Source organism: Marmota flaviventris, chromosome 1 (genome assembly GCF_047511675.1).
Source record: "Marmota flaviventris isolate mMarFla1 chromosome 1, mMarFla1.hap1, whole genome shotgun sequence".
Taxonomy (NCBI): Eukaryota; Metazoa; Chordata; class Mammalia; order Rodentia; family Sciuridae; genus Marmota; species Marmota flaviventris.
Window position 1 is genome coordinate 206,497,265 of NC_092498.1, and position 24,923 is coordinate 206,522,187.

General features: G+C 49.0%; 1 protein-coding gene across 1 annotated transcript in view; it reads right to left on the minus strand.

Annotated features, from left to right (window-relative positions):
* Positions 1–1,147: 1,147 nt before the first annotated feature.
* Positions 1,148–24,923, minus strand: part of Nwd1 (NACHT and WD repeat domain containing 1) — a 55,142-nt gene continuing 31,366 nt past the window's right edge. Inside the window, 9 exon segments of the mRNA XM_027932007.2 lie at positions 1,148–1,680; positions 3,609–3,714; positions 4,493–5,043; positions 6,321–6,597; positions 8,964–9,118; positions 14,005–14,095; positions 17,683–17,955; positions 20,622–20,830; positions 24,151–24,273. Coding sequence (XP_027787808.2) covers positions 1,379–1,680; positions 3,609–3,714; positions 4,493–5,043; positions 6,321–6,597; positions 8,964–9,118; positions 14,005–14,095; positions 17,683–17,955; positions 20,622–20,830; positions 24,151–24,273 — 2,087 coding nt within the window. The 3' untranslated portion in view covers positions 1,148–1,378.

The window sequence follows — 24,923 nt, forward strand, 5'->3', positions numbered from 1 at the left end:
CAGGGCTTTTTAGAAGGCTGTGGGCAAAGAGGAAAGATCCATTTGAGTGAAATGGCATCAGTTCAGCTGCTGAACCTGCACAGGCAGATGGTCCAAAAGCAAAGCAGAGAGATGTCAACAGCTCTCGCTTGCTCGCCTGTGCGCTCTCTCGCTCTCTCTCTCTCTCTCTCTCTCTCTCTCTCTCTCTCTCTCTCTCTGCCTGATTCCAAAAGCCTCAAGTTTTCAAGATAAAAAAAGCATCTTTATCTTAGAGCTTGGGAGCCAGGGAATAGGGCTGGAAGAATATAACCTGTTAACATGTTTATTACTTTAATGCAGCTTGAGTCCTAAAGTCAGCTCATGAACTTAGAGACAGGCCAAACGTGCCTCTAGATATAAATTTGAGCCAACTGCGGGAACATTTTGCATAAAAGCCTCAATTTCTGGCTTTCAGAAAAGAAGATCTAACAACGGCGGGGCGGGGGGCTGCTTTTGCCATGGCCATTCTGGGCTACAGTCGGGGTGCTCATGCCCACCTGTGAAAGGATGTGTATCTCCATGTCCCCAGGCTGTTGTTCCCTGACGTACACTCAGGTGTGTGGGAACCATCACTAACCAGCCCTCGTGGGCATTTGAGGGTGCCCCATGGAGGAGATACATCATGCTTCCAAGACTAAAGCAGGAGACGTAGTCCAACAAGACTGGGAAGGAAGGCTCCTGAATCTCATTTCTCAGAGCTTTTGTACAATGGCCTTGTGACTTGAAGCAAACCATAGTTACCTCTGCAAGGCTCAGTTTCCTCACTTGTAAAACAGAGACAGCAGTTCCTGCCCTCCCTAAGGTATCAACTGTGATGAGGATCAGACGACAGCCTCTGTTGCTGCGTGGACTGTAAAGCTCTGTGGTCCATGTCAGTCTCACATTCGTCCATCCCTCCTTTACTTGGTCCTAGCATCCCAGTTTCCCTCCCAGGAATACCGTCTTCCATTCTCAGTCAACATTGTTGAGTGGCCATTCTCTCCACCCTCAGCTCTGTTCAGTTCAAGCCAGCCAATCAGAGCACTGCATTCTCCCGGAGCTCGTGATTGGTTCAAGGAGGAGTGTTGAGCCAATTGAAGCCTATACGGCCAGGGCTAGGACTTAGGTGCAAACTCCAGGGACAGGGGAGTTGTCTTTTCTACTGAACTTGAGAAGGCAGCGTGTTTGTTGCTAACCTGCGGGTGGCAGGTATGAGGCTGGAACCAAAGAAGGAGGAAAGAAGGATGTAAAGATGGAAAAGGCGAGGCCTGGTCTCATAATCGGAGGCCTTGGGTCCACAGGTACAGCAGCAAATGCGTTTTTTGCTTCAACCAGATTAGGTGGAGCCAACTCATTGGAACCTCACGCTCCGTGGGGGGTTTCACACCAACAGGCAGACTTGTGAATGTTTGTTTGATCTGGATTTGTTTCCCTGGGCTGACTGGGATGTCAAGTCCTGGGGTGTTTCTGCAGCTGCAGCCAGCTCTTCTCTCTGCCTGGACTTGACCATCCACACTGCCTTCTTGAAGTTCTTGAGGGGATCCTCCTGTGAGGCTCTTGATGAAGGACAGTGGAAACGCTCTCGGATGAGATAGCCATGTCTCGTGGGAGCAATAAAGCCATTGGAGGTGGGGATGATTCTGTTTACCACTGCATGGACAAACTGGACAGCCAGCAGGGTGCCTGGGGGATCAAAGGCAGGGCACAGATAAGAAATCTGCCGTGCGGAGGCCAATGCTACACATTCCAGTGTTGGTTGCATGGCTGCCATGCTCCTTACTAGCTTAGATGGGACATTTAGCCTCTCAGAGTGCCTCTTACTTCATCTGCAAAATGGGAATGATAACAGAACCCATCTTCCAAGAGGAATTTTGAACATTTAAAAACATAATGCATGTTAGGTATTTACCATAGGTCTTTGGCCCAGAACAAGCTTAGCCAATATTATTGTTGGGGGAGTAGAAAGAAAAGTTATGAAAGGTTATGAGGATGGGCTTTTAAGGTCACAGACCTCAGCCCTCAGCGTCTGAGCCATGTGTGACTTTTTGCCAGGCATCTTTGCTACAGTGTGTTAGAACTACAATGTATCAGATGACAGTGTGTTAGGTTGCAATGTTCTCAGATGACAGTGTTCCACTATAATATATCGGATGACAATGTATTAGAGTCTACATGATCTTGGTTCAGCCACTTACTTGTTTTTTGATTTTTGTTTTAAAAATTTTTTTGTAGTCATAGCTGGACAGAATGCCTTCATTTGCTTATTTTTATGTGGTGCTGAGGATTGAACCCAGTGCCTCACATGTGCTAAGGCAAGTGCTCTGCCACTGAGCCACAACTCCAACCCTTACTTGTTTTTTTGGTCTCTAACCTTGCTGAATCTCAGCATCTTTATTTGTCAAACAAGATTAGCAATGACACTGGCATGCCTACTGATGTCATAGGGAGATATCTCTGTAGGAGAGCCTTCTCTGTAGGAGACTGCATAAGAAAGTGACAAAGGTGAGCACTGGAACCAGGCACAGTGGTGCATGTCTGTAATCCCAGTAGTTCTGGAGGCTGAGGTCAGAGGATCATGAGTTCAAAGCCAGCCTCAGCAACTCAGTGAGACCCTGTCTCTTAAAAAAAAAAAAAAAAAAAAAACATTAAAAAAGGGCTGGAGATGTGGCTGAGTGGTTGAATGCCCCTGGGTTCGATCCCTGAGATCCGCCCCCCCCCCCAAAAAAAAATGAGGCCTGAAATCAGGAGAGCCGAGTTGAAGCTGCTGCCTCCCTGTTGCCCACTGTATTACTCAGCCTCTCAAAGCCTCCATTTTTGCTTGGAAAATGAGAGGACTCACTCTCTGAGAGGACTCACTCTCTCGGGAACAGTGCCTAATACATAGTGAATGCTATCTTGTGACTATGACCTTGGTGTAATAAAGAAAAGGTCAAAAGACATTGGGGTTCTCAAAGTGTATGGTCTTAAAACAGGTTGTCCCTGACACTTATAAAAATTGGGGCAAGAGAATGAACGAATCAAGGTCCTCTTCCTGTAAGACACAATATATAAGCATTGCAAAGCTGGCATATAAACTAGTAAAAATATACTCTACTCTCCTACATTGAAGAAGGTACCTTAAGAACCACCTGGAAGGTCAGGTTCGGGCACCTCAGAGTTCATTGCTGGGAGGTGACAGCATGGGAGAGCCAGTCCCCATGGTGTGTGGCTTGGCCCTCTTCTCTTCCCATCCACAGCTCCATCCACACCTGAGGGGCCTCATGTGAATCCCTCACCCCAGCTCTGACACAAACTCCATCCACACCTCCCCAAGGCCACCTCCCAAGCATAGGTGTGCACACACACGGGGGTGGGGGGGGGCACAGTCCATCCCCAGAGGATGCCTCCAGGCAGGAGGACAGTGCACACGCCCTAAAGAGGGGTCAAGTCCATTCAGAGCATGAATCTGACAGGCAGGTTGTGGGCCCATCCCCTTGGCCTGTAGACACCTCCCTAAGTTGAGGGACCCAGCTGGAGAAGGCCCGAGCAAGGGCTCAAGACCCAGCTGCTGAGCCAAGGCCCTTTCTCTCCAGATCAAAGTTCAGTCCTTCCCTGACAGCAACATAACTCACCATCCAGCACGCTCCAGACAATTATGGAGCGGTCCTTCAAGCCCACGTACACAAACTTGTCATCCTTGGAGAAGCAAGCGCACTGGACTCCTCTGCAGAAGGAACTCTGTGGAAAACAGACCGTGCGATCCTGATTCCAGACTGAAACACAGCCAGGAGGCCAACCCCACAGAGCCAGGCTCTGAAGCCCTCCTCAGGAAATGGACCAAAGGAAAACCTGAAGAGATGGGGTGAGGGCAGATTTCCCCAGGACCAAGCCCGTCTTCACTGACGTTGGATTCAGTGGTTATGTATTGAGTGGTTATCTCCATTTTGCACCGGAGACTGAATGATAAGATTCAGTTTCTTAAGTGGCCTTGCTTAAGTGTTAACTATGATCACATTCAGTTAAAATCTATGGGCTAAAAACATTCCCGGTTCCCAGGTTAGATCTCAGAATAAGAAGAGGGAATTACACATTGAGCATTCCTAATCCAAAAATCCAAAATCTGAAGTACTCAAAAATCTGAAACTTTTTGAGAATTGACATGAAGTCACAAGGTATATGTGAAACATAAATGAATTTCTTGCTTAAACTTGGGTCCCATGCCCAAGAGATCTCACTGTAGATATGCAAATATTCTAATGTCTGATAAAACCCAAAATCCAAACTACTTCCCGTCCCAAGTGTGTTGGACAAGGGACACTCAACTTCTATTCCTCCTGATTACCGAGTTTTTTGACATCCCCTTAAACCCTATTTACAAGGAAAGTGTCTCTCTCCCTTATGGCACCCTAATCACCACCCTTGACAGTGGCACATGTATGCCCTTAATAAATGACAGCTTTTTACCAATTCTCTAAAGCCAAGACCCGGTGTGAATGTGGTGGGGCAGGTCACGCACCGTGTAGCTCATCTTGAACTTCCACTTGCAGGCCTCCAGTTCCCAGAGACACAGCAAGGCTTCCTCAGACCCGCTGACCGCCAGCTGTTCCTGGTGGCTGACCTCCACGCAGGTGACTCGGCTCCTGTGGGCCTCCAAAGGGAACACCTTGGAATTTGCACACTCGTACAGAAACAGGTCGCCATTGGTCATGCCGTAGACCACACGGTAATCAGTCAAAACGGCCACACAGGCTATGGTCTCAGGCAGCTGGGTATAAAAGGTGTATGTCGGCCCATCGATGACGGGACAGGGGTCTCCAGGGCTGATGTCCAGCACCAGGACAATGTTGTCATAGGCAATGGCCAGACGGTCCTCGTTCTTGCTCAAGGACATGCAGTTGATGGCCTTGCGGGCCTCTGGAGGGGGGATGCACATCACGTCCTGCCGGGAATTCAGGGGGAACACAAGGACAATTCCGGAAACAAGGCCCGTGAACAGCAGCTGGGCTTGCTCGGCGACCTCCAGACACTTGACCTCGTTGGACGTGTCCAGGGAATCTTGCTCCTCACCTGCCACAGGGAGAGGGCCACACTGAGAATGGATCATGGGGGCACGGCTTCCCTGGTTTTCTTATTTTTTTTAAGGATTTTAAAACTCGTTACCCATATTCTTCAACTTGGGGACTGCAAGCTTCCCTGACTCTGTCCTGCTCTTCAACAGTGGGAGGTTTTTACAATGCCAAGGGCATCGTCTCCCTGTCCTGCCGCATGCTGTCGGGTTTCCTACAGCCCTCAGAACACGATGCAAGCTCCTTCCCACAGTCTCTGAGGCTCACGGGACCACCCAGATTTGACCCCAGACTTGTCCTTTACAAACTTTTGGAAAGAGCCGGACCCTTCCTCTGTAGCTCAAAAGCAGCTGTAGACAGTCAGTGTTGAAGTGTGGGTGTCCAAGCCAGGCCGGGGCTGTCGTTTGTGGACTCCTGCCCCATCCCACACCCCTCTCCATTTATTGTGTCCTGCTTTGCCCCTGAACCAGCAGATAACCACCTTGAGAACAGTCACCTTGTATGACTTGCTCGCTGACACTCAAGGCTGTTTGCCAAATCAAAGAAAGAATGAACTTGAGAATGAAGTCGAGGTCAGAATTCCTCTCTGTATTGTTTTCTCCTTAACAAGGAAATGTTACTCCTTGACCCCTCCAGTGCGGAGGTGGGAGGTACTGTTGATAATGGGCTCAGAGACCCCTTCTCCAGCCAGTCCTCCCGGACCCAGGGGTGCCCGCAGTTTCATTTTTCTACTGAAAATCGGCATCTCATGAAGGCATCCACTCATGTGGAGATGTCTGCGGGTCTGTCCCCTCACAGGACAGCCCATAGTTAATGACTGCCTGATAGAGGGGCCCAAAAGCCTGGTGCCCTCACCTAGAGGTAGAAGATCCTGTGGTTGCTATCAACTAAAGTTGGTGTCCTTCCCCCACCAAATTCAGACGTGGAAACCCGCCCCCCAATGTGCTGGTATTTGGAGGTGGAGCCTTTGGGAAATGACTAGGTCACAGGGTGAAGCCCCGGAATGGGATCAGTGCCCCCGGAAGAAGAGATACAAAAGCTTGCTCTCTCACGCTGGCCTCTGCCATGGGACGGTGTGAGAAAACGGCCACCTGCAAAGCCCCATCCGACACAGATTTGCTGGCACCTTGATGGTGGACTTTCTGGCCTCCAGAACCATGAGCCGTAAATGTCTGAGCCCCCAGTTCATGGAGATTCGTTAGAGCAGCCTAACTAAGATGGGGGATGGGGGGTCTTCAGTTCTTACCCACAGAAATGATCACATTGTATCCTACAAACCTTCTGCCACGTCCCAAATGGTGACTTTGTTTTTGTCCCCGATTTTGGGGAAGTAGATGTAGCTTCCGTTGTGGGACACTGCAGTGAGCCCCGTGCGGTCCAGGAAGGGAGCCGAGGCCCGGGGCCTCTGCGTGCAGGTGAGGTCCCAGACTTTGAAGGATGAGGACTGCTGGGAGGCGGAGGCCACCAGGGCCCCTCCGCGGACCAGCAGACTCGCAGGGGCTCCCACACCTTCCAGGACGTCCAGCAGGGTCCCCTGCTCTGACAGACTCCACACCTGAGCACAGAGAACAGGAAGGCAACGTTTTCCTCACGCCACCAGATCAGGGACATCCTTAGGCCCATTGGCCACCCAAGTTAAAAAAGGTCTTGGTCTGGGGATGTGGCTCAAGCGGTAGCGCGCTCGCCTGGCATGCGTGCGGCCCGGGTTTGATCCTCAGCACCACATACAGACAAAGATGTTGTGTCCACCGAGAACTAAAAAATAAATATTAAAAAATTCCCTCTCTCTCTCTCTCTCTTAAAAAAAAAAAAAAAAAAAGGTCTTCCTATCTCCCCAGCCCCCAAGCCCCGCCGAACCTCACCAGCAATCACAGCAGTTCTCAAAGGGTGCCCCCCGAGACCTTTTCAGAGGGTCTTCAAGGATCAAAATTATTTTCATAATAATTCTAAGATATTGTGGATCTTTTCTGCTCCCTTCCTTTTTACAAATAAACTCGGGAATTTTCCAGAAGCTGTGTGACACTTGACATCACAACAAATGTAAGAACGCAGAGTCGAAGATGAGGATCCAGGCTGTCTTCCACTACGCCAAATGTTCAGGAGGTTTGAGAAAATGGGAAGCCGCCACACTCCTCATGAATATGCACACATATAGACATACATATGCACAGATCTATTTGTTCAGGAGACAGTTTTCATGAAAGTGTGTTACCATGTGAACATGTCATGTTAATGCATTCCTGGCTACATATTTTTGTATTGCCTCCTTCTTCACTCTTAAGAGGGTAAATATGAAGAGATCCCAAATGCAAGGAGGGATCCCAGGTTGAATCCCAGATGGAAAAAGGACTTTTGAGGGAAAACTGGGGAAATCAGATCAGAGTTTGAGCTCAGTTCATAGGATTGTCCTAATGCTGATCTCTTGGTCTTGAGAAATGGCGAAATGCACGAAGGGGTGGTTTCATGTTCACACTGGGGACTCTGCGTGACTCTCCTAAAACCTAAGGTCATTCCACAGGACATCGTTCATATGTCTGGTGAGCCTCAGAACACACACACACACACACACACACACAGTGCTGTGGTTAGTCCCCCAGGGCTTCATGTTTGGAAGCGTGGGGCCTTTAAGAGGTGGGGCCTAGTGGAGGTGCCTGTCACAGAGGCACCATCCTCCAGTGAGAAAAGATGAAGTAGTTCTCAGGGGACCCTTATGATGCCATCTGCCATGATATGACACAGCCTGGCAGACCTCACCAGAGTTGAGGGTCTTTAAAACTGAAAGCTAAATAGTCCTGTGTGTGTGTGTGCACGCATGCTACATAAATGCACACAAAATATCCCTAAACAACTACTCCAGGGGCCCTTTTAAACATTTTTTTTTTTTAAGAAAACAGGGTTTCACTGTTGCCCAGGTTGGCCTCAGACATGGGATCACCTAACTCGGCCTCTTGAGTCGAGTGCCTGATGTTACAGTCAAGTCCACGCACCTGGCTATAACCTCTTTTTCAAAATAAAGAATCTCGCATCAGCAGTTTCATTATAGCAACAGAAAATGCAACTGTAAAATGTGCATATAAATATAAAATTCTACATAAACAAAAGCTCTCTGAGGTGCTTAATAACCTTTAAGAATGTCAGGAGGGGCCAGTGCAGTGGCATGTGCCTGGAATCCTGGCCACTTGAGGCTGAAGCAGGAGGATTGTGAATTCAAGGCAGCCTCAGCAATTGAGTGAGATCCTGTCTCAATATCTCAAAAGGGGATGGGAATGTGGCTTAGTGGCAGAGCACCCCTGGGTTCAATCCCCAGTGTGCCTAAATCAATAAACAAACAAATAAATAAAGAGGGCTTGCTGAGTGTGGCAGCACACACCTGTCATCCCAGTGGCTCAGGAGGCTGAGGCAGGAGGATGGCGGGTTCCAAGCCAGCCTCAGCAAAAGCGAGGCCCTAAGCAACTCAGTGAGACCCTGTCTCTAAACAAAATACAAAATAGGGCTGGGGATGTGGCTCAGTGGTTGAGTGCCCCTGAGTTCAATCCCCGGTACCCGAAAAAATAAAAAATAAAGAGTGCCTGAATCAAGGGATTGGAAAACTCATACATGGCCACATGCTCTTCTCACCAGCCTCCACAACTTTGAACTCACTGACAACTTTTCTTTGCCGCAACCCTGGTCTACCCTGAAAGACAAAGTTTTTCAGGTCTAATCAGGAAATGTACCTCCTCCGTTGGGTTTGTATAGTTCCCACCCAGGTCTGCTGTTGGGGCCCAGCAGACACCTCCATACCCTCCCATGAACTGCCCTATTTTGCCCAAACTCATGTTTGTAGGTTTCCTGTTGTGCAGACAAAAGATTCCTAAAGAGTCACATTTTTTTTTTTACTCCAGAGGAAGAAATGAGGATGCGGCTCTGGATCCCCCTCACCTGAATGAGTGCATCCCGGGACCCAGTGACAATCAGGTTGTTCTCAGCTCCAAAAACAGCTGTCTCCACCACGTCCTCGTGTTCCAAGTCGTTGGCCATGAAACGGTGAAAGCCCTGTGAGTCGGCCAAGAATATTCGCACGGATCTTCCAAAGCCTGAAACGGCAGGGGCCGGGTTACAGTCTAGTGCCCGGTGGAGCCGGAGGGTTAAGACCATCAACAGAGACGTGGTAGAGCACCGCCTGCCTGGCAGCGGGTCCACGTCCGCCTGGTCCTCAGGGAGCGCAAAGCTTGGCCAGGAGCAGCCCTTGGTAAACAGGAGGGTGGGAGGGAGGAGGGAGACGGGGGAAGAGAGGAGGAGGAAGGAAGGAAGAGCTGAGCCCCCTCCAGGGCCTGCGAGTCAAGAAGCCTTGGTCCCAGGGTGTGCTGTTGGGAGGTGGGGGAGCCTTTGGGATGGGGGGGCCCAGCGGGAGGCCCCCGGTCAGTGGGAGCAGAGCCCCTGGAGGGGACAGGAGACTCTGACCCGTCCCCTGTCTCTGTTTTCTTCCTGGATCATGAAGTCAGTGGGTTACTGGGCCACAGGCTCCCTGCTGTTACCATCTGGGGTCCCCACTAGAGGCCCGAAGCAATGAGGTCTCCAGAACTCTGAGCTCAAAGAACCTTTTCTCTTTATAAGTTCACCAGCTCAGGTATTTTGTTATAATAATGTGGAAGCTGGTTAGTAGAAGAAGGGAGGGAGAAGGGAAAGAGGGACGGGGATTACAGGTTGCTATGAGGACACCAGAGGCAGGGAAAATGGCCCAGAGACCCACACAGAGGAGAGGTCAAGTGAAGACAGAGGCCAGGACCGAACCGAGGGGGTTACAAGTCGAAGGAAGGCTTTTGGCAGAAGCTGGAAGGACCCTGCCCAGCCCCCCCCCCCGGGGGGGTTCAGGAGGGGGCAGGGCTCTGCCAAGGCCCCGGTTTGGACTCTGGCCTCCGGAACCATGAGAGAAGCTCTTTCTATTGCTTTAAGTCCCCCAGCTTGTGTGGTGGGTTAGCACAGCTCAGGACGTTTGACCTGGCCTTGGAGGGACGAGGAAGTAGAAGTCCCTGGAGAGGGGGAGGTCAGGGGAGGCCCAGGAGGCAGCGAGGAGGCCTGGGGGCCTGAACAACGGGTCAACACGTTTTCACTAGTTCATCTTACGTGATCGATGAGGACGCTTCCCCTGACCCCTGTTCCACCCGACGTGCAGAGTCCACTGGGGCTCTGTGTGTTACCTGGCAGCCCACCCAGGGGCAGGGCGGTGGGCAAGGGCCGGATGGCCAGGGCTAGGGAGGCCCCTTTTGCTCATTGAGTGTGGGGTGTGCCCCCACAGCCGGAAGAGTAACACGACTGTGTGTGAGTGTGTGTGAGCGTGTGTGTGTGTGTGAGTGAATGTGTGTGAGCGCATGTGTGTGTGTGTCAGTGTGTGTGTGTGTGTGTGAACACCTCCTTACTTTACAAAAATATTTCTGTTCCTGGAACACTGTGGGTCCCAGATTGAGCTGCTCATTCCCAGTGTCACTATCATGGATCTTATTCCAGCGGGTACCTGGCACCATCCCAGAAATTACTGCCTATAGAGGACGAAGGCCACCAGTTAATTCTTCCAGGTGTTCAGAAACATAATATCATGGGTGAATAAATAGATATTCTGATGTAAGTCCCCACCATGATTGAGAACATGGAGTTAAACCAGATTGTGGGCTCAAATCCCAGCCCCTCTCTGTGACCTCAGGCAAGTTACTTAACCTCTCTGGGCTTTAGTCTCCTCATCTGGAAATGAGAATAACGAAAGTGCCATCTTCCCAGAGCTATTGTTGGAGAGTAGAGGAGTAGATCACTCAGGCCGGGTTCTGACCAACCCTAAGCACCCTACGCCTTAGCCGCTGTTATCATAGCGGCGACTCTCGTGCTGAGGGTGGGCCCCACCGTGCTGTGCCAGCCTCTTGAGGACCCCAGGACCAAGCCAAGTCAGCAGGAAGGTGGGGTCAGCGCCCCACTCACGCCCTCGCAGAGCCTCTGTGAAAGTGTGGGGGCTTTGTCTGTTTGGTGGAAGGCACGGCTCCCGCAGAAGAGTGTTATAAGAAACTTGTACATCAAATTAGTGACCCCCAGAGGGTGTGTGTATCTACCTGGGAGGTGATGGCTAACCAGCGCCCTGAGCTGTCCACACCCTGCACATCAGAGATCTGGCCTTTGCCCAGCTCCAGGCTTTTGGAATGCTGCCTGGTAGGAGTGGTCTTTTTGTTTTTCTTTGGGCTTAACCCTGACCCGCATCCCCAGACCTGCTCATTATCATTTTTTAAAATTTTGAAACAGGGTCTTGCTAAGTTGCTGAGGCTGGTTTGAACTTGCAGTCCTCCTGCCTCAGCTTCCTGAGTTGCCGGGGTTACATGAGTGGTCTTTCTGTACCTGGGGGATTGGTGTCACATTAGACAGTTACAAAGTGACTTCTGGTGGGAGCTTTAGACAGGCAGCGTCAGCTTGACCTTGGGAAGGCTGGAGACTAAGGTCAGCCATGCAGACGACCAGCTCCGCCCGTGTGACCAACAGGGCCTTGGTGAACCCCCGGTCAGCAGGACAGCAGTGTACTGACTGCACCTCACTGCTGAGAGAAGCGAGACACGCCACCAGGAGAGAACTCGTGTCCACTGTTTCCTGGGCTCTGCCCCGTGACCTCTTCTCTTTGCTGATTTTAATCTGAATCCTTTTGCTGCCATTAACTATAACTGTGTGTATGATAGGTTCTGCCTTTTCTGAATTCTGTGAGATGTGGAGTTTCATGGAACTGAACACAGTCTTGGGGACCCACATTGCACTCCTATTCATAATCCTTAAAAGGGACCCTTGTCTTATCTTTGCTAAATTGGGGTCAGGCTGGTTTTGAGAACAAGAGACTGGTTTCCAAAACTGTGAATGGGGAATTGCCCAAGTTCCATCCACTCATTGGCTGCTGGAAGGAGCCAGACCTGAAGCCCAGTTGAAAGGCCTTTCTAGGTGATTAAGGTCCTTGATGCTTTGGCCTCAATCCTGATTCTATTTTGTGCCTCCAGCTCTAATATTCTTTCTTAAGCCACCAACAGTTCTTTTGGAAAGAGGAGAGAAGGTATATCAATCAATCATCAGTCGGTCTATTATCAGTCAGTCTGCTGACCTGTACTGTCCAAATCAGTTACCGTCAGTCACAGGTGGCTGTTAATGTGGTTGGTGGGAATCAAGACATCCCATAAGTGTGAAGCACACACCAGATTTCAAAAACCTAGTTACAAAAATGAACAAAAAAAGAATGTGAACTATCCCATTACTGATTTTCACATTGATTCCCTGCTAAGTCTTTGGGTTTAACGGGTTAAGTAAGATATATGATTAACATGAATGCCATCTATTTCCTTTTTTACCTCCTGTAAGAGGGTTTCTAGAACACTCACCATCATAAAAATGGCCTGCATTACTGGTTGGGGCTGGCCCGTGTCTTTGGCCCCTGGAAATGTCAGGCTGTGGTGGTCATAGGATTCAGCCACAAAAATAATTAAATCTTGTCATTCGTGACAATATGGGTGGCTCAGCGCGGGTGGACAATCTTTCTTTTTATTAATTTTCTGGTAGTTGTAGATGGACAGCAGGCTTCTATTTTGTTTATTTTTTTAATGCAAAGCTAAGGATTGAACCCAGTGCCTTGCACATGCTAGCCAAGTGCTCTGCCACTGAGATACAGCCCCAGCCCCGTGGGTGGACATTCAGCAGGTGCAGAAAGACAACTGCTGCATATTCTCATCACATGTGGAAGTGAGGAAGTCGGTCTCCTGGGAGTGCAGCGTGGAACAGTGTTGCTCAGGGCTGGGAAGGGAATGGAAGGGGGGGTGGGGGCTGGACAGCAGGTACCAAAGCCATTCAGATAGGAGGAATTCACCCCTGTCTCCTACAGTGCACTGGGGTGACTACAGCGTTTAGTAATTTATTATATATTTTATAAGAGAATTAGAAAAGATGAGCTGAAGATTCCTGGCACAAAGGAATGGTCAATGTTCAAGGAGATGGAGATGAAATTCCCCTGATTTGACCATTACCCACTGTATACATAACCGGATTCTCACAGTGTGCCCCATAATATGTGCCATTATTATATGTCATTAACTTTTTTTTTAAGATTGGGCTGTGGGGGGCTGGGGTTGTGGCTCAGTGGTAGAGTGCTTGCTGTGTGAGGCACTGGGTTCCATTCTCAGCACCACATATGAATAAATGAATAAAATAAAGGTCCATCAACACTAAAAAATATTTAAAAAAAAAAAAAAAAAGATTGGGCTGTGGGGCATCCGTTGGTCCCCTCTACCGGGAGTCCTCCTTGATGTCCCTGGAGAAAGGCAGGGAACCCTGTGACATGCTCCCCAGACCCTGATTCTCGCCTTGTCATAACACCAATCACAATCGCTTTCAATGACCCGATGTCCTTCCTGGAGGCTGCCAGACCCTAACCCCGGAGATTGCACGGACGGGCTCAGCCCTGGGCACAAAAGCATCTCCATCTTCTGCTGTCCCTTGGTGCGCTTGGCCGCTGTGATCGTCCCGCCGGGATGGCTACTCCTGAAGCCTAGAGCCATTAGGAGATTCCCAGGACCCGGGCATCCAGGGCGGCTCAGGGCCTGTTTTTGTGTGGTCCTTGAGCCAAGGACAGTTTCTTCATTTTCAAATGGTTGAAAGAGATGAAAGTATAACTAGGATTTCAGGGCAGATGAGACTGATATGGAATTTCAAAGCCAGTGTCTGTGAACCCATGCGGGCACAAGACCACGCAGGCTGTACAAAGTGCCCAAACTGGCTTTTGTGCCCTAAAGGCAGACTAGAGCCTGGTGACACAAGGCTCTCCGGCCTGAGAAGCCAAAACATGTTTGCTCGGTGGCCCTTTGCTAAAGCCTGCTGACCTCTGACTTAGGAATCTTCCCTGTCCCCAAGCCCTCCCCACCTCCCACCCGATTTTGAATGTCTCCCTCAACACTTGAAAATGAAAGTCAGACGCTACCTGCAGCAAGAAGGGACTCGTCTTCAGAGACCACCAGGAATCCCACAGCTTCTGGAAGCTTCTCCAGCAACCTGTCTCCTCCAGGGGAAACCTGTCCAGAGCCAAGGACAAAGGTCAAGCACTTCCACGGAGCTTGGATTTGACCCAGGGCCGAGATGCTGAGCAGATCCTCAACCCCTGGCCCCCCAGTTGCCCCTTATTAAGTGGGAGATGCAGCCGGGACCTCTTTGCAGGGTCATGGCAGGTGGAGGAGTGCGTGGAGTCACCCTGCCAAAGGCCATGGTGCAGACGCTGTCAGAACCGCTCAGGGACCCAGGGAACATTCCAGCACCATTTTCTACCCTTGAAGGAGCTCTGGAGATCTCAGATAAGATAAGCACAGGTTGGGACGGGCAGGTGAGGCTCACACACTCCCAGGAGCTGGGGAGCCTGAGGCAGGAGGATCGTGAGTTCAAAGCCAGCTTCAGCAAAAGCAAGGCCCTAAGCAACTCAGCAAGACCCCATCTCGAAGTAAAATACAAAATAGGGCTGGGATGTGGCTCAGTGGTCGAGGGCCCCTGAGTTCCATCCCCAGTCCCCCCCCCGCACCCCCAAAATAAGATAAGACACAGGTTGGAGCCAGAGGAAGCCCTGTGGTGTGGACACGGTTCAAGCGTGTCCCCGGGGCTCACGCGTTGGCAGCTCGGCTCCTGGGGCGGTGGTGCTGGGAGGCGGTGAGGAGCCACAGGAGTGGGGACTGCGGACGGGCCTGAGGTCAGTGGGGACGTGGCCTCCGCCAGAGTCTGGGAATGGCCTGGTGGGCCCCAGGGTCCATGTATTGAGATTTGGTCCCCAGTGTGAAGTATTAAGAGTGGAAACTCGACTTGGGGTCTTTGAGAGGTGACTAGAGTTAGATAAGGTCGTTATGGTGGGGCCTCATAACTGAATCCCAGTGGCCTCATGAGGAGAGGAAGAGAGATCACACACACACACATGCACACACACACACACACACACACACACGCAAGCTCCCTGGCACTGACGACAGACCCTGCTAGCAGAAGGCCATCACTAGATGATGCCTTATAAACTACACCTCAAGAACCATGAGCACAAATAAACCCCTTTTCTTTATAACTGACCCAGTCTGTGGCATCATGTTATAGAAACAGAAAAGGGACTAACATACCCTCACAAGGTGTTGTGGGACCTCAGACACCGCTCTCTCCTTTCTGTCTGTCGATGCAATCTCTTCCTCTCCCTTGCATTCCTGCCTGGATGCCCTTCGATGGGTCACCTGACCTTGGACTTTCAGCCTCTAAAACTGTGAGCTAAAGAAACTTGTCTTCTTTATAAAGTTCCCAGCTTCAGGTATATCTGTACAGTAACTAACCACACACTCTCCATTTCTGAAGGGAAGGTTTATTCCTCAATCCTGATATTCATCCCAAATTCGGCTACTGATTTTTAAGCATCTGACCCACAAGAGGCCCCAAATTGAAAGCTTTACATTCATTATCTTGGACAGATGGGCTGCACAGATAACCCTAAAAGTGAGTCATTTGCACCAGTTCAATATTGTAAAGATAAGTTGTTCAATCTGTATTTAGTACAGGCAGGACCAAGTGAATTTCTTCTTCATGGTTGTTATTGCTTATTTTTTTAGGTGATCCTCCTCCTCCTCCTCCTCCTCTCCTCCTCCTCCTCCTCCCCCTCCTCCCCCTCCTCCTCCTCTCCTCCCCCTCCTCCCCCTCCCCCTCCTCCCCCTCCTCCCCCTCCCCCTCCTCCCCCTCCTCCCCCTCCCCCTCCCCCTCCTCCCCCTCCTCCCCCTCCTCCCCCTCCCCCCCTCCCCCTCCTCCCCCTCCTCTCCTCCTCCTCCTCCTCTCCTCCTCCTCCTCCTCCCCCTCCTCCCCCTCCCCCTCCTCCCCCTCCTCCCCCTCCTCCCCCTCCCCCCCTCCCCCTCCTCCCCCCCTCCCCTCCCTCCCCCCCTCCTCCCCCTCCCCCTCCTCCCCCTCCTCCCCCTCCCCCTCCTCCCCCTCCTCCTCCTCCTCCTCCCCCTCCTCCTCCTCCCCCTCCTCCTCTCCTCCTCCTCCTCCTCTCCTCCTCCTCCTCCTCCTCTCCTCCTCCTCCTCCTCCTCTCCTCCTCCTCCTCCCCCTCCTCCTTCTTTCTGGTGCCAGGAATGGAACCCGGGGCCTGCACATGCTAAGCACTCCCCTCGACCACTGAGCTAGATGATTCAACAATGATACTGTATAAGATTCTAAAACCAAAAACTGCCTGGAACGTGTATGAGCGTCACCCCACCGTCCCCCGTGGTCTCCCTGTCCAGGGCTGACTGCTGTCCGTATGAGTTTTAATGGTCACTTGCATAATAACTGTCCATCTCAGGTCCTGGACATAAGCTGCCCTTGTTCTATACAGTGTGTCTGGGGCAGCCGTCCTCCACAGGGTGACTGTGCCCAGGCAACACTGGTCAGGGCCTGAGGACATCTTTGGTTGTTAGGATTGAGGATACTCTGCATTGGGTGAGTAGGGGTCAGGGATGATGCTCAATGTCCTACAAGGTCAGGGCAAACCCCAGAGCAAAGAGTGGACTGAGCCTGGGCGTCAAGAATTCCAGGTCCTAAAAGCCTGGCTCTGGGAAGCTGGGCACAGCCGTCGGAGCACAGGGCCAGAGCCAGGCAGCTGGAGTTGGAAACCTCTCCCCAGGGCTGCGGCTTTAGGCAAATGGCCGTCCTTCTCTGTGCCTCAGTTTACCTCGCTGTAACAGGCGACAATAGCAGCTACATCCTGATGCTGTTTTCAGGGTTAGATAACGTTACAGACACGGAGTCCTCAGACAGCGAACGCCCCACGAGAATTTGTTATTTCCATGAAAGCACCTCTAGCCCAGAGCTTGGCAGACTTTTTCTGGAACGAGCCAGAAAGTAAATCTGTTTAGCTTTGTGGGCCATGCAGTCCCAGCCCTGTCACTGAGACCCAAGATCCCATGGACAACATTTAAAAGAATGGCCATGACTGTGGGCTACTCCAACTTTTTCTGTGGATTAGCTTGAGGCCCTCATCAGAAGCTGAGCAGATGCTAACACCATGCTCTTGAACTTGCCTGTCTCTAGAACTGTGAGCCCAAATAAACCTTTTTTCTCTATAAAGTTCCTATCATCAGGCATTTTACTAGAGCAATGCAAAGTTGCCCAAGACAGGGCTCTTACATTTCTACGGTTCATCCCCTGTCTAGCATGGCGCCTGTGCTTCTCCATCACAACTCCTTATGTGACTTGCTTTTGCAATCGCATCTAGGTCCCCGTAATGGTTTTCTGTCTTTCTGAAAGCTTCTTGTTGGAAACAGGTACAACGTCATAGCTGGGGGCTCTTCCCCTCCCAGCTTACCGAGCAGGTTGGTCCATACATAAATGTCCATGGGAGCATCTGTCCACCATGTGGAACTCGGGGATAGCATTCAGCTGCTGGCCTGTCAGAGAGGATGCCTACCAACGCCTCCTGGAAGGACCCAACTCTACCATTGCCACATCACCCAGGCCCTGGGAACACCCACAGAGGTCTCCTGAACTGTGACGAATCGAGAAGCTGCATGTCATACAGAAAGAGCACGAGGAAGGTCATTCTCCCACCTCTGGAGTGTCTTGATACTCCTGAGGTGAACAGGTGCCCGCATCATGAGCAGCAAAGTGACTTACCAAAGAGACGGAGCCGTCGCTGAACCCAGTGACCACCTTGCCTTGCGTCTGGACCGAGACGGCACAGGTGGGGGCCTCCTCTTTGATGCTGGACAAACGGTGCTTCCCCTGCAGGCTCCCCGTGGCCGAGTTCCACAGAGTGACCTCGCCGCCCCTGGACACGGTCAGCAGCCTGGTCTGGGAAGGCAGCACGGCCGTGCTCACCCAGGGATCGGCGCCGTCTCCCAGGATGCGGAAAACCAGCTCCGCCGTTTCTAAACTCCACGCGTGGATCTAAGGGAACAGTGAACAGGAGAGCTGTCCAGCAGCGCCCCCGCTGCGCCTCCACAGGCAGATCAGACCGTTGTTTCTACCCCACTTTTCCCTCCCTCCCTCCCTCTCCTCCCCCCTTCCTTCCTTTCTCTCCTTCCTGTCTTTCTTCCTGAGCTGTCCTGGCTGGCCTTGAACCCTTGATTTAAGCCACCTCCCGCCTCTGCTCCCAGTATCTGGGACTCGGGCACAGCCACCACGTGAGACGAGAGCCATCCCTTTCTGTGGTTCCTGCTTTCTATTTCATGATATTTCTATTATGGATCTTGTGTCGGATCTTAAAACAAAAGGACACATGTGGACAATTGACAGACTCCCAATAAAGTCAGAGCTGAGCTGATAGTGATCATCAATATTAATGTCTTGACTGTGACCAACTTACTCTTGTTATAGAAGATGTGGTCAATAAGGGAGGCTGGGTGGAGGGTCAGGGGACTCTCACCTCGACGTAGCTCTTCCCTAAAGCCAAAATTGTTCCAAATTTTAAAAGTTTTTAACACAGAAAAAATGTCAGCAGCGCCCCAGGCATTGACATACCTGTTCGTTACAAGTGATTATTGAATAAAGCAGCTTAAAATTCAATTTAACTTCCTCAAAAGTATCTTTTTTAACGGGCATTATTCATCTGATTATTAAACTTTTGATGTTCATTCTACCTCCAAAGTATAATTTAAAAAATTAAAGGGTGAGCCAGGCATGGTGGTCTGTGCCTGGAGACCCAGGTACTCGGGAGATTGAGGCAGGAGGATCTCTTATCCCAGCTACTCAGGAAGCTGAAGAAGGATTGCTTGAACCCCAGGAGGCAGAAACCAACCTGGACAATATAGTGAGACCCCATCTCCAAAAAAAAAAAAAGACAGACACAATGGTGTGCATATAGTATGAGCTCCAGTGGGAGTTAAAGACTATATACACACAAAGTTATTCAGTTATTTGTAAGGGCAAAGAAATGGAAACAACCTCTATGTCCAACAATAAAGGATTAAATGAATTACATGGAGTCACATAATGGAATCTTACCCAATAGCTAAGCACATGGTTTTGAAGAATGTTTAGTTATTGGCAAATACTCAGGAGCTTATAAAATAGTAAGTGGGAAAACAGTTTCATAAAACTGCATACCTGGTTTAATCCAATTTCACTTTATACATATGCCCACACAGAAAAACTCATATGCCCACACACACTGCACAAAGCAAAATCACATGATGTTAACAGTGATTATCTTTGGGGTTACTTCTTTATACTTTACGGTGTTTTCCAAACTTTTGCTAATCACAAAGATGATTTTTATAATCAATTTTGGGATGAATTTTTCTCAAATACTTAAACACTCCCTGTCTACTAAAAATATAATGCAAGCTGCATGTAATTTTAAATTTTTATTAGCCACTTTAAAAAGGTCAAAAGAAACAGGTGAGATCAATTTTTAAAATGTATTTCACCTAACCTGGCACATCCAAATGTTAGCAGTTGAAGGTGTAATTGCTATAAAATTATGATGGCAATAGTTTATACTATTTTTATCATACTAAGTCTCTGAAATCCAGCAGGTGAGAGCAGCCACATTTCAAGTGTTCCCACAGCCCTATCTGGCCGGGGACTTCTGCACTGGACAGCACAGTTCATAAGCACCAATACTCCTGGTAACAACTACCAATTGCTAATGTAACATAGTAATTAATAGATACCAATTACCAATACTATAATGACTGTGAACATAGCATGTTCACTGTATTTGGTAAATAAGTTATCTAGAGATGATTTTAAATATGCACAGGTTAGATGCAAACACTACACCATTTTATATAAGAGACTTGAGCACCTGTGAATTTTGAAATCTGAAAAAGTCCTGAAACCAATCCCCCTGGATACCAAAGGATGAGTTTATAGGTTTTTTCCCTTGCTTTAGTTACTGAGCTTTTATCCACTATGTTATTGGGTGTCTCCTTTCATAAAGCATCGATCACAGGGTTATGACTAACATAATGGAAGGACATAGTGGAGCATGCATCATTTTCAGATTTACAGGAACATTACTAAGAGAGATCATAAAACACCTCAATAAATTTGAAAGGATTCACATCATAGAAAAAGAATCTAACTAGAAAAAAATAACAGAACACTATCTAGAAACCCCAGAATTTTTGGGAAACTGACCGCACACTTTTCTAGAGCATATGGGTCAAGCAAGAACTCAAAAGTGAAATCTGAAAGCATTTTGAGCTGAACATAAATGAAAACACAACATATTAAAAGTGTGGATCGGGGCATAGTGATGTACACTGGTAATGCCAGTCTCTCGGGAGACTGAGGCAGCAGAATCATGAGATTTGCCAACCTGGCAAGACAGTGAAACTCCTGTCTCAAAAAACAAGTGTTGATGGGATGCAGATAAAGCTGTACTTAGAGGGAGACATATAGCCTTAACGTATTCTATTAGAAAAGATGGAAAGCCGCAAATGTTAAGAGAAAGATACTCTCAATATCATTTGGAACTTCCTCTGATGCCCTTTCAAGTGGTGTGTGGCCCTGTTTGCATCCCCCCCCCCCCATTTCAGAGAGCCCTTCCGTATGGGAAGAACCTACTCCATCAGCCTTCTTTTACAAACAAGGCCGATGTTCATTACCTTGGAGCCAGAGGTTGAATACATGATTTTATTTGTTTCATCCACATGAAGGTTCCAGATCTGGGGTTCAGTGGAATTTTTTGAGCCTCCATCCCAAATGGAAAATTTCTCCTGGCCAGAAAGTAAGTTCCACACGCGCAGAGTGTGGTCCTTAGAGGCAGAGATGGCAAGAATCCCTTCTGCAAAAACTTTAACACACCTCACCTCTCCTGCAGCAAAATGTGAAGGGAGGGTCTGTTAGCCAGAAACATTGTGTCCTTATAACTATCAAAGTGCCCGCCAGTTTGTAAATACCCTGCTTTACCAAAGAAAAGATGGATGGCTTTGAACCAATCCAAATTGAAATTAATGGATGGCAACTGAACAAAATTAAGAGTGACAAAATGGGTTGGGATTCAATCAATTGTCCCAGATGTTGAATTTGTAATAAGCAGAGACAATTGAATTTTACAAAGGTTCAGCATTCAGAGGCTATTTAAAATTGATAAACATGCTTTAAGAATAGTGTACGATTCTTGAAAGATTATAAGAAATCTCCTGTAATTTTTATAGTCTTGGAAAGACACATCCCAAACAAAACATAAAATTTTGAAGAAATAAAAGGAAGAAACTGACCAATTGATTACCTGAATAGGTAAAGCTTCAGGAATATACAATGTAGTTGAAAGACACGTGACAGATAGGAAAAAATATTTACAACATAAAACAGACTAATAGACTCTCCTTAATAAAGAGTTCTTACAAATAATCAAGAACTAATGCAAATGATCTACTCACAACTTGGACAAAGAAAATAAATAGGATTTTTACAAAAATAGTGCTGGTAAACAATAAACATTTGAAAATCATGTTTGACTTCACAAAAAATGCAAACAAAATACCAATATGTCCTAATCACCTACCATATTGGTAAAAATTCTAAAGATTGATCATCTGAATGTGGCAAACTGATACAAGAAATCAACTAATTCCTCACTTTGCTGATAAAGTAGAAGTTGGTATTACTTTGTATCCATTTGTTTATTCTTGTGGTGCTAGAGATTGAACTCAAGACCTCACACATGTTAGGCAAGGTAGAACCTTTTAAAGTAACATTTCTTTCTTTTTTAAAAAAATACTTACTTTTTAGGTGTAGTTGGACACAATATCCTTATTTTATGTATTTATTTTTACGTGGTGCTGAGGATTGAACCTAGGGCCTCCTCTCACCTGTGAGGCGACTGCTCTACCTCTGAGCCCAGCCCCAGCGCCAGTGACGTTTCTTTCTGTGAACCCTCACATTAGCCTACTCTTGGCCAATGCCATCTAACACAGGCCTGTTGTAAAATAAAGTGTTGAATGTCACATGTAACGTATTGAATACTGGACTGAAAATGAAAAACAATAGTTTTATGGGTAGGTTCTCATGAGTTTCAACCATCAATGTCAAAAAGTCACAAGTCAAACTAACATAAGCCAGGGACCATCTGTGTATGATGTGGACCGATTTAATGAATCAGAGATCTGTCACCACCAGATGTCGAATCCCTGAGGCCTTGATCTTGGACTTCCCAGGCTCCAGAATTGTGAGAAATAAATTCCTGTTGTGTCTAAGTTACCCAGACGGTGGCATTTTGTTACAGAAGCCCAAAGAGATGAAGATAATGAGCTTTGGGGAACAATGAGCTATTTTTGCTGCCTTTAAGCGTTCTAAGTGTAAAGATTCCATGGCGTACGGCAGCGTTGTTCATGATCACCAAGGATTGAAACGATGCAGATTGAAGAACGGATGAACAAACGGTGGTCGGTTCTTAGGATGGAGTACTGCTCATCAATATGAAGGGGTAAGTTATCGGGCTGGGGCTGGGGCTCAGTGACAGAGGGCTTGCCTAGCACGGGTGAGGCCCTGGATTCCATCCCCAGCTCAGAAAATAATAAAAAGTGAAAAAGGCAGGTTGAGATCGTATTCACCTTGGGTTTTTTGCATTCATTTTGATTTTCCATGAATACCATATTAGAAAGGTGTTCACCGTGGAGCTGTGGACAGTGAACGTGTGCCTAGCCTGGGGGAGGAGGCCTGGGTTCCACTCAGGTCAGCCCTGCTCCGTCTCCCTTTAGTACCTAGGACAGGGCCTGGTACAAGGATCGTGGGACCAAGCTCAGTCAAGGATTCAGTGAACGAATCGCGAGGTGAAGACACAGGCAGAATGGAACACTCATTTAGGATCTGCTGTGGTTTGCATGTCCCTCTCCCCAAATTTGTCTGTTGGAAACTTAGCCCCAAAGCAATACTGGGACAGGTGGAACCTTCCAGAGGGGATCGGGTCATGGGGGCTCTGATCCTCTAAAGGGTTGGGTCAGTTAGAACACGGGAGGCGGGTTCCCTCTTCCTTTGGCTCTCTGACCACATGATGCAGTGAGAAGACCCTCATCAGAGGGTCCCTGGGCCTTGGACTCCCCAGCCTCCATAGCCATGAGCTGAATAAACTCCTGCCATTTACAATTTACCCAGTCTGTGGAACCCTGTTATGGCAGCAGAAATGAACCAAGGCAGGCTCTGAGGTGGACACAGAAAGACCACAATTCTTTACCTTCGGTGCTCCAGACCCTTGACGAGGTGACTTTGCAGGTCCTCCCATCAGGAGAGGGAGCCCATGTCCCTACCCCCTGACTCTGGATGGTTCTTGACAGAGCACCACCTCCACATCTGGAACTTGGATATTGTGAGCTCCATTTTGCTTTCTAGAAACCCTGACTTTGCTAGACCTTGGCTGCAGGAAGGAGGATGAGGCCCACACAGAACAGCGTTGAGCCATCTCGGTTGAGGACACCCTGAACCAGCCAATTGACTGCCAATGCATGAACTGCTGGGAGCCATTAGCCAAGTAGGTATGACAATTTCCTTGCCAGCGTACCCCATGTTGCTTAGTGGAAGGACTCGTGGAAATAGGACATTTTGCAGTGACATTGCATCTAAGGTGACCTTGCTCAAGGACCAGGGCGGATCCGGGTTTAGGGCGTTCCCGGTTTAGGACTATCCAGGTTTAGGGTGGTTCCAGGTTTAAGGTTATTCCTGCTGGGAATAGGGCGTATCCTGCTGCCTGAGTTCCCCTTGAGTTCTCACGGGATTCAGACAGTATTTTTTGGGAGACAGAAGCCCAGTGGGGGTGGATTTTGGGCAGAGAACGTGGATTTCCCCAGAACATGATTGTAGACGGCTGGTGTGAGTTCGGGAATAAAGAGTTGCTGTTTGAATCTACAAGCTGTGTGGTGGCTCGTGATTGTGTGCCCAGCCAGACTGCGGCAATGAACCAGTCTGGCTGGCACCAAAGGAACTTCCCACAGAGCCCAGTCTGAATTACCGACCCACAGAAGATGAGCTGAAGAAGCAGCGTAACTGTCACTGTGTATTGTGAAGCTTTGTTACGCAGCTCTAGCTGCCTGATGCAGGAAATGAGATCAGCTTTAATACAGAGAAGTGAACCTGTGGGGAGGTTGCTGTGGGACACGAGGAAGATGCTGACCACACCCCACCCTTGCTGAGCCTCACCCGTGTGTCCTGTTAGAATGTGGACCACCTGCTGCTCCTCCATGTCCCACACAGCCACGAGGCCATCCTGGGTGCCGACCACCAACAATTTCTCTTCCAGGCTCCACGCCATGGCGGTGACACCTGCAGCCATGCAAAAGAGACAGTGGTGGCCTCAGTGCCTGTGTCCAGGTGCCCAGCCAGGGGATCCTCTAGAGAGCCCCCACTTCATGGTTAGAAAACCGAGGCACAGACAGATTCAGCCCCTTGTCTAGAGTCACATGGGAGGAGGCAGCAGAGCTGGGGTTCTGTAGCTGGGGTTGTCAGGTGCCAGACCAAGGGGCTTGCTGTGACATTTGTGTTGCCCTTGGTAAGAGGAAGGACTAAACCCAGCCTGTCCTTGGTGCTTGTCCCCCAGGGGACAGTGAGTGATGTCTGGAGACATATGGGGATGTCACCACTGGGAACAAAGGTGCTATTGGCATCTGGTGAGTGGGGATCTGCTCGACTCCCTAGGACACAATAGGGTCCCCAAGTCTTGGAGTGCCTTGACGCTCTGTGATGCAGCCAGCGGTGGCTTTTCCCAGGAAGCTTGAACCTGGGCGGATGGAACATCTCCAGGCCCTGATAAAAGTATCTAGGTTCTTGCCCAGGCCTTAAGTTGGAAATATCAAAGTGCTACTCAATAAGACAAGAGCAGAAATGATAATTTCTGTCTCCAGGTCATTCTACTTTATTTAAGTCACTGTTTATTTAAGTCCCTGTTATTTTGGTCTCTGTCACAACATCTGAAC